This window comes from Protopterus annectens, chromosome 7.part0 (genome assembly GCF_019279795.1).
Source record: "Protopterus annectens isolate FY-2018-M chromosome 7.part0, PAN1.0, whole genome shotgun sequence".
Lineage (NCBI taxonomy): Eukaryota > Metazoa > Chordata > Ceratodontiformes > Protopteridae > Protopterus > Protopterus annectens.
In genome coordinates, this window is record NC_056739.1 from 1,448,599,115 (window position 1) to 1,448,614,102 (window position 14,988).

Genomic DNA, 14,988 nt, shown 5'->3' on the forward strand with positions numbered 1-14,988 from the left:
GAAAGGGGTTGTTGGCTTACGATAATGTGTTTTGGGAAAGTGTAGCAGCAGCGTTAGCAGAAAATATTACTTTCACTATGACTACCCTTTCAACCTCTTTGAATAAGTAATCTGGACAAAGCCATAAATAAAAGTGGGGCAAAGGTCCAAAAACAGAGACAATTTTTAAATATTGCTCTTACAAACTTAGAAAATTGACAGAATGACAAGTTTTGCATTAGCATGAATTTTCTGAAGGGTGTGAAGTCTGAAACTCAAATTTCTGCCATTATTTTGTAACCTCGATCTGTAATGAGTTGCCACTAATTTGCAAGAAAGCCACAAATTTATGAAAAATGGACCAAAAATATGAGGCAAAAATCTGGACGAGTGGGACTGGGAGGTACTCGCTCTGTATCATTTTTTTTTTCTTTGGCAGGATAAATGAGAAAATGGACTAAGAACTGAAAAGCGATGCGAAATCAGAAGCACTGCGCAAACAGTGAAACGACTATTTCTTTCTTCTTACCCCTCTTCTGACCACAGTTAGCGTACCCGTTGCAACAGCAATGTGGCTCACGACATCAATTTTACCAACGCTGTTTTTTAACGAACGTACTCTCAAGACCTTTCAGATACAAAATAACAATTATTTGAAATTGTTTGTAACCATTAAAGAAAACTTAGGAATATATTTTTAACTAAAATATCAGGACATTTATTTTTCCCCAGGACACAACTGTCAAAGAGGGACAAGTTTGTAACCCTTCTGAAAAATAAAACATATTACCACTCACATTTAAAGTCGCCAACATAGCTATCTACCTACCTATCCTTGCCAAATCACATTTTAAGTTAGAATTAGCAGCATGGTAAGATTTTATTATATTTTACATTATTTTCTAATCTCAATTCAGTCACGTGTTACAAGACATCGTTGACGTTAAACTATGCGTATCAGTACGAAATAACTTATCCCTTTTTCTTTTCTACCGTCGCACAACGATGACGCAATATACATTTAATGCCATAGTTTCTCATTTGTAAAAGGTGTATTGGTTATTATTTTGTTAGATGTTACTAATACGTGTATTTAAACCTTTGATTAGAAGTAGTGTTTGTTATCTTTGGTTAAAACGTTCTCTGTTTACAATGCAACTGAATACGAAAGAATTCCAGACAGTGTTCACTCCTGGATTAAAAACGATTGCAGGTAAGAATGTAGGGGACAGCTGAATTAATATCACGCTGTATGTAGTTAGCTTGATTTGGGGGGGGGGGGGGGGGATTTTAGGAAGTACAGCTTCCATAATCGCTCATCTTCTTTGAAATTGTCACAAACCCACGTGCTTTTCCTTTTTTTTTTACTCACTGAAATGTACTGTGAGACATCTCCTATGAAAATTTTCCTTTACTTCAGTCACTGGAAGACACGTTCAACTACACGGTGAGCATAAGATACAGATTGCAGCAAACTTTTGTTTACATGCACCTACCATGGTCTGTGTTTTCAGGCGTAAAGCTGTATTACACGAAACGTTTGATTGTTCCTTTATTTTGTCAAAGTGTTTAGATTATTTGCAACGCCGGTAGACTTAACTAAAATCCAGCCTGTACTGGGCCATGCTGAATTTGCTCACATTCTGACAGGAGCATAGCTCTGTTTTTTTCTGAACTGAATTTATGCACTTTTCTGCTGCATTCATCTTTATCCACTCATTATGGATGCTATCAGCAGAGTTGAAGTATGCAGATGGGGACGGTAACTTGGGTGATTGTGAAAATGAACACACACCAGGATGTGCAGTTGCAAGCAGTCCCCTGACTGTAACATCTGGAGATCAAGCCATGACCTTGTGACATGTGTGACAACAGAAGCCAAGTTGTTGCTACCCAGTTAGAGTGATGCTGTCTTTTTTACCATAAAAATACCCTCCTGTTCTCAATATTCATAAATAACCTTCCCACTTCTCTCCCAACATCCACTTGCATACAGTATGCTGATGATTCTACTCTCATCTGCTCTGCTCCATCTCCAGAAGAACTCCACTCCTCCACCCAAAAGGTCTTTACAACAGCAGAAAAATGGTTCCAACAGATCTGTCTCCTCCTCAATCCCAAAAAAACTAAATTATTACTCTTCACCCCAACCCTCAAATCCACCCCAATCTCATTCTCCCTGGTGTCCTGTAATGGCACTATAATTATACCTGACTATTCCACCAAACTACTAGGCGTTACTATTGACAATCAGCTAAGCTTTGATAACCATATTGATATAACCATCAAGACCGTAAACAAGAAAATAGGTGCCCTCTACAGACTAAAGCCCTTTCTTAGTGCTACCACCCGAGTGTCTCTTGCCCAAACTCACCTTATCTCCACATTACTGTATGCCTCTCCATCCTTTATCAACATTTCTAAAGCCAACCTTTATAAACTTAACACAGCCTACCATAGTATTGCCAGGTTTGCCACAGGATCCCCTTTCCGTACTCATCATTGTCTCAATCTAAAAACTTCACTGGCTAGAACTTCAGAACCTAATCGCCTCGTCAATTGGTCATCACTTTTAACATTCTGCACCACCCTCCAATACACCCATACTTAATAACCTAATCACCCCATATAAAAACCTTACCTCACTTCGCTCAGCCAACAAGCTTCTAGTATCTACTCTCAAATCCCACAATAAAGCAGGTGACTCCTTATTTGCAAATACTGTTGGATCATATTGGAATAAACTACCCGTAGAACTGACCACCCTAAGCTCATCCAACCTTTTCAAAAACAAATAAACACCATCTTCAAACTCACTGGCTATGCCCATGTGCTAATCCTGACTGAGCTCAACATACAATGCACCTCTTTTTCAGTCCCCTCCTCCTCACTTTTAATTATTATCCTTTACTCCTGACTTATCCCACTTTTCACCTACCTGCTTATTGACTCTTCCTTCTTCTCTTTTTCTCTTCCTACTTCTTCCTTATTTATGCTGTATCACTACATCTTGTCATATTTTCCCAAATTCATACTTTCAGTTCAATTCAATGCTATTCTCTTTCCTAATACTAGTACCCTGGATTAACTTGTACTATTCTAACTTGTAACTAGTGAATTTGTTACTGACTCTCCTTATGTTACAACTATTTTCTCAGTCCTCTTCTTTCCTGACAGTCTCTCTAGCAACTAATTCATTGGAATACTACATTCCCCACTGTTATCTCTTTTCCTACTACCTCTGAATTCTTCTAAACTACATAATAACTGTTCCTAATCTCCTTACTTATTTTTCACATTTGGTTTTTTTGCTGTTTGCTTTTATGTCTGAGTGTTTAAATTTTTTAGTTTGTCTAAATTTTTGATAGTTTTTATCACTGTTAGTTATTAGTGTTAATGGAGCTTTTCTCCTCGGGCCTCTGCTGAAAATGGACATGTATCCAGCCAGACTAGCCCGGTTAACAAATGTAAAATAAAAATAAAATAAAATATCTAAAGATGATGAGTAAGAAAGACCAGCAGCTGTGTTAAAATGTTTGTTTCGTTGATTTAACAACTGCTGTGAAAAAGGATTTGTTTGAAAGAATAGTAAGGAACATCAGCAAGAGATGTTATTTAATCAAAACAGAATGGGTAAGAGCAGCAGCAACAGTAAAGACAAAACAGCAGTAAGAGTACATGATATCAGTGCAGTGGAAAACAGTTTTCGCTGTGACCAACTAGTTTGTCCTGGTATTAATGGGTGTGTAATAGATGTGCCATTCTTTACAGAAATGCTCTTCCACATGAATTAACCTAAGTAAGAAGGCACCCTTTCCCCTCTTGCTCCATTCATAGCCATGAAGGTTTTCTCGGCAATGCATCAGTATGCTTTCATCACGTGGGTGTTAAGCTGTTGTGATAAGTTGACAAAATCCTGAGAATGTTTTCTGGTTTCATGTCAATAATTCATGCCATCCAGAGGTGCAGTACCACAGTATGCTGTCCATTCATCAAGTGCAGTAGTCCTGCCATGTAAGATGTGTGCTTTGATTATTAGTTGCAGGGTAACAATATTATGTTGGAATTGAAAAGCAGATCATCCATCTTTGTTGCTACAGTCATATGTGTTGAGAACCCGGTAGTGAGCGATAGCAGCTTTAAAATGCGTTATATATCGGGTAAAAGAGAGTAGACTGTTATTGAATTGCACATCTTGTCCACAAACACCCTGCAGCTGCAAATGCCACTTAAAAGTAGTTTTACAGGACAAGACGAGTAGGTTAGCTATCTGTGGCACTGATTTGTCTGCAAGCGCAGGGAAACATATGGTGGATGAGTTTAGCGATCCTCAAAGTCGTCGTCTTCTTTTTCTTCTTTAGGCTGCTCCCGTCAGGGGTCGCCACAGCAGATCAACTGTTTCCATTTCTTCCTGTCCTCTGCATCTTGCTCTGTCACACCAAACACCTGCATGTCCTCTCTCACCACATCCATAAAACTTTTATCTTAGGCCTTCCTCTTTTCCTGTTACCTGGCAGCTTCATCCTTAGCATCTTTTTCCCAAATACTCTGCATATGTCCAAACCAACGTAATCTTGCCTCGCTGGCTTTGTCTCCAAACCTTCCAACCTGGGCTGACCCTCTAATATACTTATTCCTAATCCTGTCCATCCTCGTCACACCCAGTGCAAATCTTAACATCTTCAACTCTGCCACGTCAAGCTCTGACTCCTGTCTCCAACCCGTATAACATAGCTGGTCTCACTACCCTCTTGTAGACCTTCCCTTTCACTCTTACAGGTACTCATCTGTCACAAATCACTCCTGACACTCTTCTCCACCCACTCCATCCTGCCTGTACTCTCTTCTTCACCTCTCTTCCACACTCACCATTACTCTAAACTGTTGATCCCAAGTACTTAAACTCATTCACCTTCGCCACCTCTACTCCCTGCATCCTCACCATTCCTCTGTCCTCCCTCTCATTCACACACATATATACTGTCTTAGTCCTGCTGACCTTCATTCCTCTTTTCTCTAGAGCATATCTCCACCTGTTCCATACTCTCACTACAGATCACAATGTCATCTGCAAACATCATAGTCCACGGGGACTCCTGTCTGATCTCATCTGTCAACCTGTCCATCACCATTGCAAATATGAAGGGGCTCAGAGCTGATCCTTGATGTAATCCCACCTCCACCTTAAACGCATCGTCACTCCCACCGCAGACCTCACTGCTGTCACACTACCCTCGTACATATCCTGTACTACTCTTACATACTTCTCTGACACTCCTGACTTCCTCATACAATAACACAACTCCTCTCTAGGCACCCTGTCATATGCTTTCTCTAAATACACAAAGACACAGTGCAGCTCCTTCTGACCTTCTCTGTACTCCTCCAGCAAAACTCTCAGAGCAAACATCGCATCTGTAGTGCTCTTTCCCGTCATAAAATCATACTGCTGATCACTAATCATCACCTCCCTTCTTAAACTAGCTTCCACTACTCTTTCCCATAACTTCATGCTGTGACTGATCAGTTTAATCCCTCTGTAGTTACTACAGCTCTGCACATCACCCTTATTCTTAAAAATCGGTACCAAAATACTTTTTTCTCCATTCCTCAGGCATCCTCTCACTTTCCAAGATTTCATTAAACAATCTAGTTAAAAACTCCACTGCCATTTTACCTAAACACCTCCATCCTCTTCATAGCTATCCTTACTTCCTTCTTGCTAATCCACTGCACTTCATGATTCACTCTCCGCACATCATCCATCCTTCTCTCCCTCTCATTCTCTTCATTCATCAACCCCTCAAAGTACTCTTTCCGTCTGCTCAACACACTCTCCTCGCTTGTGAGTACGTTTCCCTCATTATCCTTTATCACCCTTACCTGCTGCACATCCTTACTAGTTTGGCTAGACATCGGTACAGGTTCTTTTCTCCCTCCTTAGTGTCCAACCTTTTATACAACTCGTCATATGCCTTATCCTTAGCCTGCGTCACCTCTTGCTTTGCCATGCACCTCATCTCCTTATACTCTTGTCTACTTTCTTCATCTCTTTGACAATCCCACTTCTTCGCCAACCTCTTTCTCTGTATACTGTCCTGTACTACTTCATTCCACCACCAGGTCTCCTTGTCCTCCTTCCTCTTTCCAGATGTCACACCAAGCACCCTTCTAGCCATCTCTCTTGCTAGCTCTGCTGTAGTTACCCAGCTATTCGGTAACTCTTCACTGCCACCCAGTGCCTGTCTTAACTCTTGCCTGAACATCACCTCACAATTGCCCTTTTTCAGTTTCCACCATTTGATCCTTGGTGCTGCCCTCACACTCCTCCTCGATCACCAATGTCATACTACAAACCACCATCCTCTGCTGCCTAACTACACTTTCCCCTGCCACCACTTTACAGTCTCCAATCTCCTTCAGATTGGCCGTTCTACATAAGATATAATCCACCTGTGTGCATCTTCCTCCACTCTTGTATGTCACCCTATGCTCCTTCCTCTTGTTAAAATACGTATTCATCACAGCCATGTCCATCCTTTTCGCAAAATCTACTACCATCTGACCTTCTGCATTCCTTTGCTTAACACCATAACTACCCATCACTTCCTCATCCCCTCTGTTCCCTTCACTAACATGCCCATTGAAATCTGCTCCAATCACCAGTCTCTCACCCTTGGGTACAGTCATCACCACTTCATCCAACTCGCTCCAAAATGTTTCTTTCTCATCCATCGCACAACCAACTTGTGGAGCATATGCACTAACAACATTCATCATTACAGCATCAATTTCCAGCTTCATAAACATCACTCTATCCGACACTCTTTTCACCTCCAAAACACTCTTAGCATACTGTTCTTTCAGGATAATGCCTACGCCATTTCTCCTCCCATCCACACCATGATAAAACAATTTGAAACCGCCTCCGATACACCTAGCCTTGCTCCCCTTCCATCTGATCTCTTGCACACACAATATACCAACCGTCCTTCAGTTCATCATATCAGCTAGTTCCTTCCCTATACTAGTCATACTGCCAACATTCAAAGTTCCGACCCTCACTGCCACAGTCCTAGCCTTTACCTGCCTTCGGGCATGCCTTCCGCCTCTTCTCCTCCTTCGGCCAACAGTAGCCCAATTTCTGCCAGCACCCTTTTGGCCAACAGTACTGGTGGCGGTCTTTGTTAACCCGGGCCTTGACTGATCCGGTATGAATTTTTGTACAGTTTTCTGCATATATGATGTGGCAAATTTTTATGCCGGATGCCCTTCCTGACGCAACCCTCCCCATTTATCCGGGCTTGGGACCGGCACAAAGAAATGCACTGGATTGTGCATTCCCAGTGGCTGGGTTCCTCAAAGTATGCTCCACTAGCAACTCCACCATTAGTGTGACTTTAATTTTTGGATTACTGCCCAGGTGCTTCTTTACAGTTGAAGCATAGTTTACAACAGTTCCAACAGAATAAATTGTACTACAACAATTCCGTTATCAGCTACTATTTACAGATGAGTACATGCGATTAAAACTTTCTCAGATAATTTAAGAATGTTACTTGGTGTTGATAAATGTGCAAAAGCAATGCTGAAAGTTGCAGTACCAAAAGAATATCAATCTGAGACAAGAATGTGATATAAAGGAACTTGAGCAGGAAGGATTGTGCAGAAAATCTATGGAAATTGATGAAGGTGCAGGAATAGAACATGAGCAAATAAAACTCTGTAAGAAGTACTTCAGAAGACTAAAACTGATATTGAAAACAGCCTTGACAGCTAAGAATAAAGTCTAAGCTATAAACCAATTTATTCTTCCTATTTTAACTTGCAGCTTTGTCTGACCCCAAAAAGTACTTGCTCAGTTGGACAGAAAAATAAAAATGATTCATGCTTATTAAATGTATACCAAGATTATATGCCCCTCGCTCTGAAGGAGGTAACTCCTTCAAACTGATTACATGTATCAATCTGCAGTCATGGAACTGCATCCATATCTAATCACTTCATCAGATCCATACATAGTGAAAGTTTTAAAGCATGAGGCGCAGTGGTGCAGTGCTAGCATTGTTGCCTCACAGCAAGAGATTCTCCAGTTCGATTCTCGGCTGGAGTGCTGTCTGTGCAGAGTCTGCATGTCCTCCCTGCATTCATTTGGGTTTCCTCCAGGTGCTCCGGTTTCCTCCCACATTTCAAAGACATGCATCTGGAGCATTTCCGCCTGGGTCTTCACTAAAAATTGGCTTTGTTCCAAGTCGGACTTTCCCAGTAAACAAATGTTAAATAAATAAATGAGGAGAGGAAATCTAAGATGACCTCTCTGCTTAGTTTAGCAGAAGCATTCCATTGTCAAGTGGAAATGGATATCAAACCAGAAGTAGACAAAAATCAAACAGTTACTGAATGTGGCAAAAATGAAAGAATCTAAGGAGAAATCAGATGAGAAGGAAATAAATGTATTAAAGCAATAAATATAGTGGCAAGTATAGAGATCTCCTGATTATGTACACATTGACTTACAAAGTCCATTGAACATGTGGGAGAAACAGACAAATGTAGGCTTGGTAAAGAAAGTCTTGGACACAGTTTCACATTTTCTTGCTCGGTGTGATACACATATGGCAGAAGCCTGAACACTGAAAGGTACAGTGTGGCAAGACTGTGCAAACTCTGCAGTATAGAAGTAGCTGAGAAGCTTTGGAAATATGAACCATAAAGCATTATAGAGAATGATGAAATGTACATAATATGGGATCACCCATTACCAACAGTTAAAAAAATAGATTTGAGAAAACCATATGTAGTAGTCCATGAAAGAAACAAGCGCAATGTGGAGGAAAGCTACCCAGACAGTTCCAGCAATAGTAGTAGGAGCAATGGGTTTTATAAAAAAGAATCTATGGTTGTACTTAAATATGCTGCCAGTATATGTAACACCATATGCATTGCAGAAGAAGTCAGTTCTGGGCACATTGCAGTTGCTGCGATGAGCACTTTTGGCTAACATCAAATATTGAAACGGTACTAATTTCATGAACTTTAATTATACTATGACTTAGGAATGTGATCAATAGCAACCACCATGTAGGCATAAAATAATACATAGCATCACCTTTGCATTAAAGAAACCATATTATTTTTAACAATGCTGTAAAGCAAAAATACATATATTTACATTGGGTACAGCATTTAGTGCATCAGAATGTATTTATTTTGTTTTGAATGCTTTAGTATTTATTTATTCCCCTTATTGACCGGGGTAGGCTGACTGAGCCTAATTAGAGGGCCATTTTCTGTGGCAGCCCAGGGAGAAAAGCTCCAGTGTATACTACACTTGCAAACTAGCAAATAATTTTATTACAAAAATTGGAAAGGAAAGTATATACAGATCTTGTGAGCTGTGCAGTTTAGCACAACAACAGTGGTTGTTTGTTAGTCATCAAAACATAGTGTTACACACAGCAGACATTGTGTGGGTTAATTAAATATTATCTACATGTTAGCATAGTTTCTTCCATCTACAGTATGTTTTTAAGTGTTGGCAGGGGGATAAAAAGAAGATGCTCTGCAGATGACTGGAAGGAAGAGTACATAGCTTGTAGAATTCACTTTGTTTCCATTTTCTGTAGTCTGTTGCCCATTTTTTTCTATTTTTTTCATGTTGTTCTCATCCTGCATATTTTTCATAGTCCTGGATTATTTTGTTAGTCCAGAATGCCATCTCTCCTTCATCTTCCACCCCCTCCCCAAATTAGGATATTTCTCAGGTCCTAAGTGAGGTAATACCATGTTCAGTTACATTTCTGCTGTTTGGTTTGCTAGCTGCCACCACTATAATACCAGACATCTGTTTCCAGCTAAAACTGTAAAGTTGAAAGGCATTCTTATTTACTCTTCTGCAGATGACCAGTAAGCTCAGTCCAGACAATAGCTTGTGGGCAAACTAATTCTGATTATTTTCCTAGTTTCAGGGAGCACACAGTACACCTTACTACTGCTCAAATACGTCTCTAAAGGCAGGCCTGCATATGATGCAGCAGAAAACTTTTCTGCCTCCACAGAGAAAGGAGGCCTGTCACTTTGTGGCATTTTGAACAGCATTATAACTGAGATCAGATTAGACATTGTTGGGTCACGTGATAATCAGTGCCATAAGTATACTGTACACTAGACTTTATTTCAAGAAGTTCCATCGGTATCTACTCCATATCTGGGATCTGAAATTAGATTATGAACTTTCTTGGATTCTGGCATCAGTAAAAGAAATTCATAGGTAGTTGTACAGAACAATTTTGAACCTATGAAAGCCCTTCTTAACTACTGCCTCCTGATTGTTATCCCAGATTTGTGTGGATGTGCATGTGATCTTATTTGATCTCAGTATCAGAAGTAAATACACACCAGTATAAAAACAAAGGAGGAAATGTTGGCAGTTTTCTTAGTTTTAAATGCATCCAAAAAGAACCAACAGTCAAGAATTCCTGAAATAACTTGGGGTTTGGTAATGGAACTCCAAATTGCATACGAGCACCGGATAATATACCAGGATCAAGACAACAGGTGACGGAAAGATGTGTCCCAAATTACAACCGGATAACTAACGAGGTGCCTTCTTTTTCCACATGGGTGGAGAATGTGGATTGTTTTGGGTTCGCTGTTCAGGAGTGTATGGATAGACGACTACAAGATCAAGCCACAGGAAGTTCAAGTAATATAGGTGAGAATTTGAAATTGTTTGACCAAAAGTTACTAAAGATAAAAAAGTTACAGTTGGAAGTTTCTTACTTCCAACAATGTATTGTTGAAAAAATAATACCGAAGGGTCTGAGAAATTCTTTCAGACCCACTACTCTTTTTAGTGACTGTCACTTCCTGAAAGATTTAACAACTCTTTTTGACAAACAAGGCCTGGAACTATTGGAGCTAATGGTCAAATACTACAATAACTATATTAGTGGCTTACTTATTGATACTGAAAAGCTTGATAACACGATTAAAAACGACATGGACTTTGTTAGTTACAAGTATGACTATGAGCGCATCTTTAAAAGTATTGATGCGCTCATGGTTAAATTGAAACTTACTAAAACTAAGAAATTAGTGAGAGATAGACATGCCTATAGTAAAGGACTGGCGTACCCAAATCTCTCACAACAACTGACAAATGAAGGAAACTTAAATAACATGACTGAAGATTTGGACAATTTGGTAGTGGATGACCTGGACAGTAATGTAAATGACAATACAACTTCTGACGATAATGTGGGCAGAACTAATGCTAATCACGAACTGAGGAGAAGTAATAGGATAAAGGCGGCCCAGCAGCAAAATCAAGGAAACCACATAAATAAAAGGGGCCAAAAGCCTTTTTTAGGGAGGAAGAACAACAACAACAAAAATGGCCAGAATCGATGGAACAAGAAAAATTAGATTCCCCTAACAGTCTAACATCTCTTTGTGATACTGTATGGCCAGATGGTAGCCAAAACATCGACCATGATGGACTGTCAATAAATGGGTTTGATAGACCCAGTATTTTATTAAATAAAGAAGGGGATTTTAAAGTATATAATTTTTCTTCATGTAACATAGACCAGGACTTAGTAGAGTTGTTAGCAAAAGGCTTTTCCTTTGTACCGGATCAAAAATTAGATTTAGCAAAAACTATCTTGGATTTAAAAATATATGTCCGCAAGTTAAATTTAAAATTATTGTTCAGCAATGGGCCCGCAGGTGAGACATTACCTTTCAAACTACCTAGCACATTTAATCCCCCACTACACCCCAACCTGAATACATTTGAAAATGTATGTGAACTTGACTTCAGGCATTTGTTCCACGGTTTAAAATGGTTTGATTCTAAAAGTAATATATCATTTGAACAAACCAAAGCATTAAATAACCTACGGGAACTAGCAGTAAGGGTGATAAAACCCGATAAGGGGGGTGGGGTAGCTATCTTTGATAATTCTGAATATGTTAATAGAATGTTACTGATCCTAGACTCTGATGCATATATAAATGCTTCATATAATGAAATGATGGGAGCCTACAAAAGGATTAGAGGTTATTTTCGTGACCTACTTATAGATGGCTTAATAGACACAGATACTTTTAATTTTATTAATATTGTAACACCTAAAATACCTGTTATGTTTGGGTGTCCAAAATTACATAAAAGTATCTCAAACCCACCTATGCGAGCATTAATTGATGGTAGGTGCAGTATTATTCATCCATGTGCTAGAGTAATTGATGATATTATTTCGAAATATTTAAAACAAATATCTGAGATCTGTAAAGACTCCTGGACTTTCCTAGAGTCTATAAACAACATCATTTTTGAAACCACATTCAACTTCTTGACTATAGATGTCATTGATCTCTATACATCGATTCCACATCAAGAAGCAATTGAATGGAGTGCATTGATGTTGGAAAGCTTGGGAGCTACAAAAAACGAGATCTCTTTGGTTTCACAACTTCTAGATATTGTTTTAACATCAAATTTTTTTCTTTTTAACAATCAATACTATTTACAGAAAAAAGGTATAGCCATGGGTTCCCCATGTGGGGGAAGCGTGGCGAACCTAGTAGTGGCTTACTGGGAAAAGGTTACATTGAAAAATAACCCCCTATTTAAAAATGTGAAGTACTACACACGTTTTCTGGATGATGTGTTTATTTTAATTAAGGGTAGTGAAAGTGAAGCAATGGAATTAGTGGAGTTTATGAACAGCTCCAGCACATTCTTGAAATTCACCCATAAGTTTTCTAATAGTGCTATTGATTATCTAGATGTTGAATTAATAAAAGATGTGGTAAATGGCTGTTTTTTGACTTCAATATACAGAAAGCCTACTTACTGTAATGCTTTCTTACACTACTCCAGTAACCATCCAGTTAAACAAAAAAGATCTATTGTTAAAGGACAGCTAGTTAGAGCTGTACGTATGTGTAGCACAATTGAAACATTCAGAGATGAGTGTTCCTTTTTGAAGGATCTGTTTACAAATAGGGGGTATCCAGAGTACCTAATTGATGAATTAATCTATGAGGTTTCCTTCAAACGTGACACAGGCTTTTACCAGCCATTGGTAAGATGTAAACATCAAACTCCAAATATTGATGGTAATGAAGTAATAAGTGAACCTTTAGAAAATAGTTTAGACCAAAATAGTATGGTTATTGAAACTAGTAATCATAACCAAAATATAAATAAATTCAGGACAAGTATCGTTTTAACATTTAATAGACATATTGGTGATGTATGGAATATTATTAAGAAAAACTGGTATTTTATTTTTAATAATCCTGGATTGCTCCAAAAACTAGGTCCACACCCGTCTGTAGTTTTTAAGAGGGGCAGGAACTTAAAAGAATTATTACAGAGACCTGCAATATGTACATTTTCTAACAGACAACCTGGCACAGTTATGTGCGGATTTTGTAATAGATGCAATTGTTTGAAAATAGGCAACACATTCACAATCAGAGATAGAAAATATACCATTAATTCTAGAATTAATTGCACTACAAAATCTGTGATATACATTGCTTTTTGTACTTGTTGCCCATGTTTTTATATCGGTAAGACCGACCGCAAGCTGAGCGATCGAATATACCAACACCTTTATGCGATCAAAAATAAAAAACTGGATAATGCTTTGTCCAAACATGTCTTACAAAACATTGGACATAGTTTCCAATTTATGGGCATAGAGCAGGTTCTAACTGGAATAAGGGGTGGACCTCAAACTCTCTTACTCGAACTTAGAGAATTAGAGTGGCAGATAGGTGTGGATGCCTTCACCTATCCGGGATTAAATGAATCCTGTAATATTTCAGTCCTTCTTAAATATAGGAGTTATATGAGATAAAGGAAGGATATTATTCTAATTTAGATATATATAAAATTACCTTAATAATAATAGTATAGAGGTGGTAATTACAATACTTTGTATCACCCACATATACATAGTAATAAATTAAATAAAAGAATTACACAGAACTGATATATCCTTCATTTTTACACATATTTTAATTTATATTTTTATATATACATAAAAAAAAAAAAAATTTTTTAATTGATTTATATTAAATCATAAATTTGACTGTAATAATATACTACAAATGTGCGATGATGGAGCTATCAAGTATAGCACGAAGTGTCATTTTTTAGATGTGATGATGTCTTCCAGTACATAATATTTTTAATGGTAGTTTTGTTGCTTTAAAATAAAATAAAAAGGAAATGACATCATGGCTGTAACATATATAAACAGCAAATGTTAATGAATTATTTTGTATTAACTGATGAAGCTTCTACAGTGTGGGAGCGAAAACGTGATTCCTGAAATAAAGAGCGTTATTATCTGTCCTGCTTGGTTCCAGAGTTCGTGTTTTACGGGCATTTTGAACAGCATTATAACTGAGATCAGATTAGACATTGTTGGGTCACGTGATAATCAGTGCCATAAGTATACTGTACACTAGACTTTATTTCAAGAAGTTCCATCGGTATCTACTCCATATCTGGGATCTGAAATTAGATTATGAACTTTCTTGGATTCTGGCATCAGTAAAAGAAATTCATAGGTAGTTGTACAGAACAATTTTGAACCTATGAAAGCCCTTCTTAACTACTGCCTCCTGATTGTTATCCCAGATTTGTGTGGATGTGCATGTGATCTTATTTGATCTCAGTATCAGAAGTAAATACACACCAGTATAAAAACAAAGGAGGAAATGTTGGCAGTTTTCTTAGTTTTAAATGCATCCAAAAAGAACCAACAATCAAGAATTCCTGAAATAAGTACAGAAAACTCAACTGTAATATGACACAGTGACATCATTGCTTGTGTTTGTGCTGTATATGCAAACTAGCCAGTAGCATGTGAGGGGGTTATTGTAGTTGCTCTTTCCAACCATGAACTGTTTCATTGGTACCTTACTCAGAAGTATTCACTCAGCAAGAGTACACGATAACCACATGTATTTGTTTATTTTGCT

At 38.3% G+C, this 14,988-nt stretch overlaps 1 protein-coding gene across 1 annotated transcript in view; it reads left to right on the forward strand.

Moving 5' to 3' along the window:
• Positions 1-966: 966 nt before the first annotated feature.
• TRNT1 (tRNA nucleotidyl transferase 1) overlaps positions 967-14,988 on the forward strand; it is a 419,244-nt gene continuing 405,222 nt past the window's right edge. Inside the window, exon 1 of the mRNA XM_044078012.1 lies at positions 967-1,192. Coding sequence (XP_043933947.1) covers positions 1,054-1,192 — 139 coding nt within the window. The 5' untranslated portion in view covers positions 967-1,053. The remainder of the gene's footprint in view (positions 1,193-14,988) is intronic.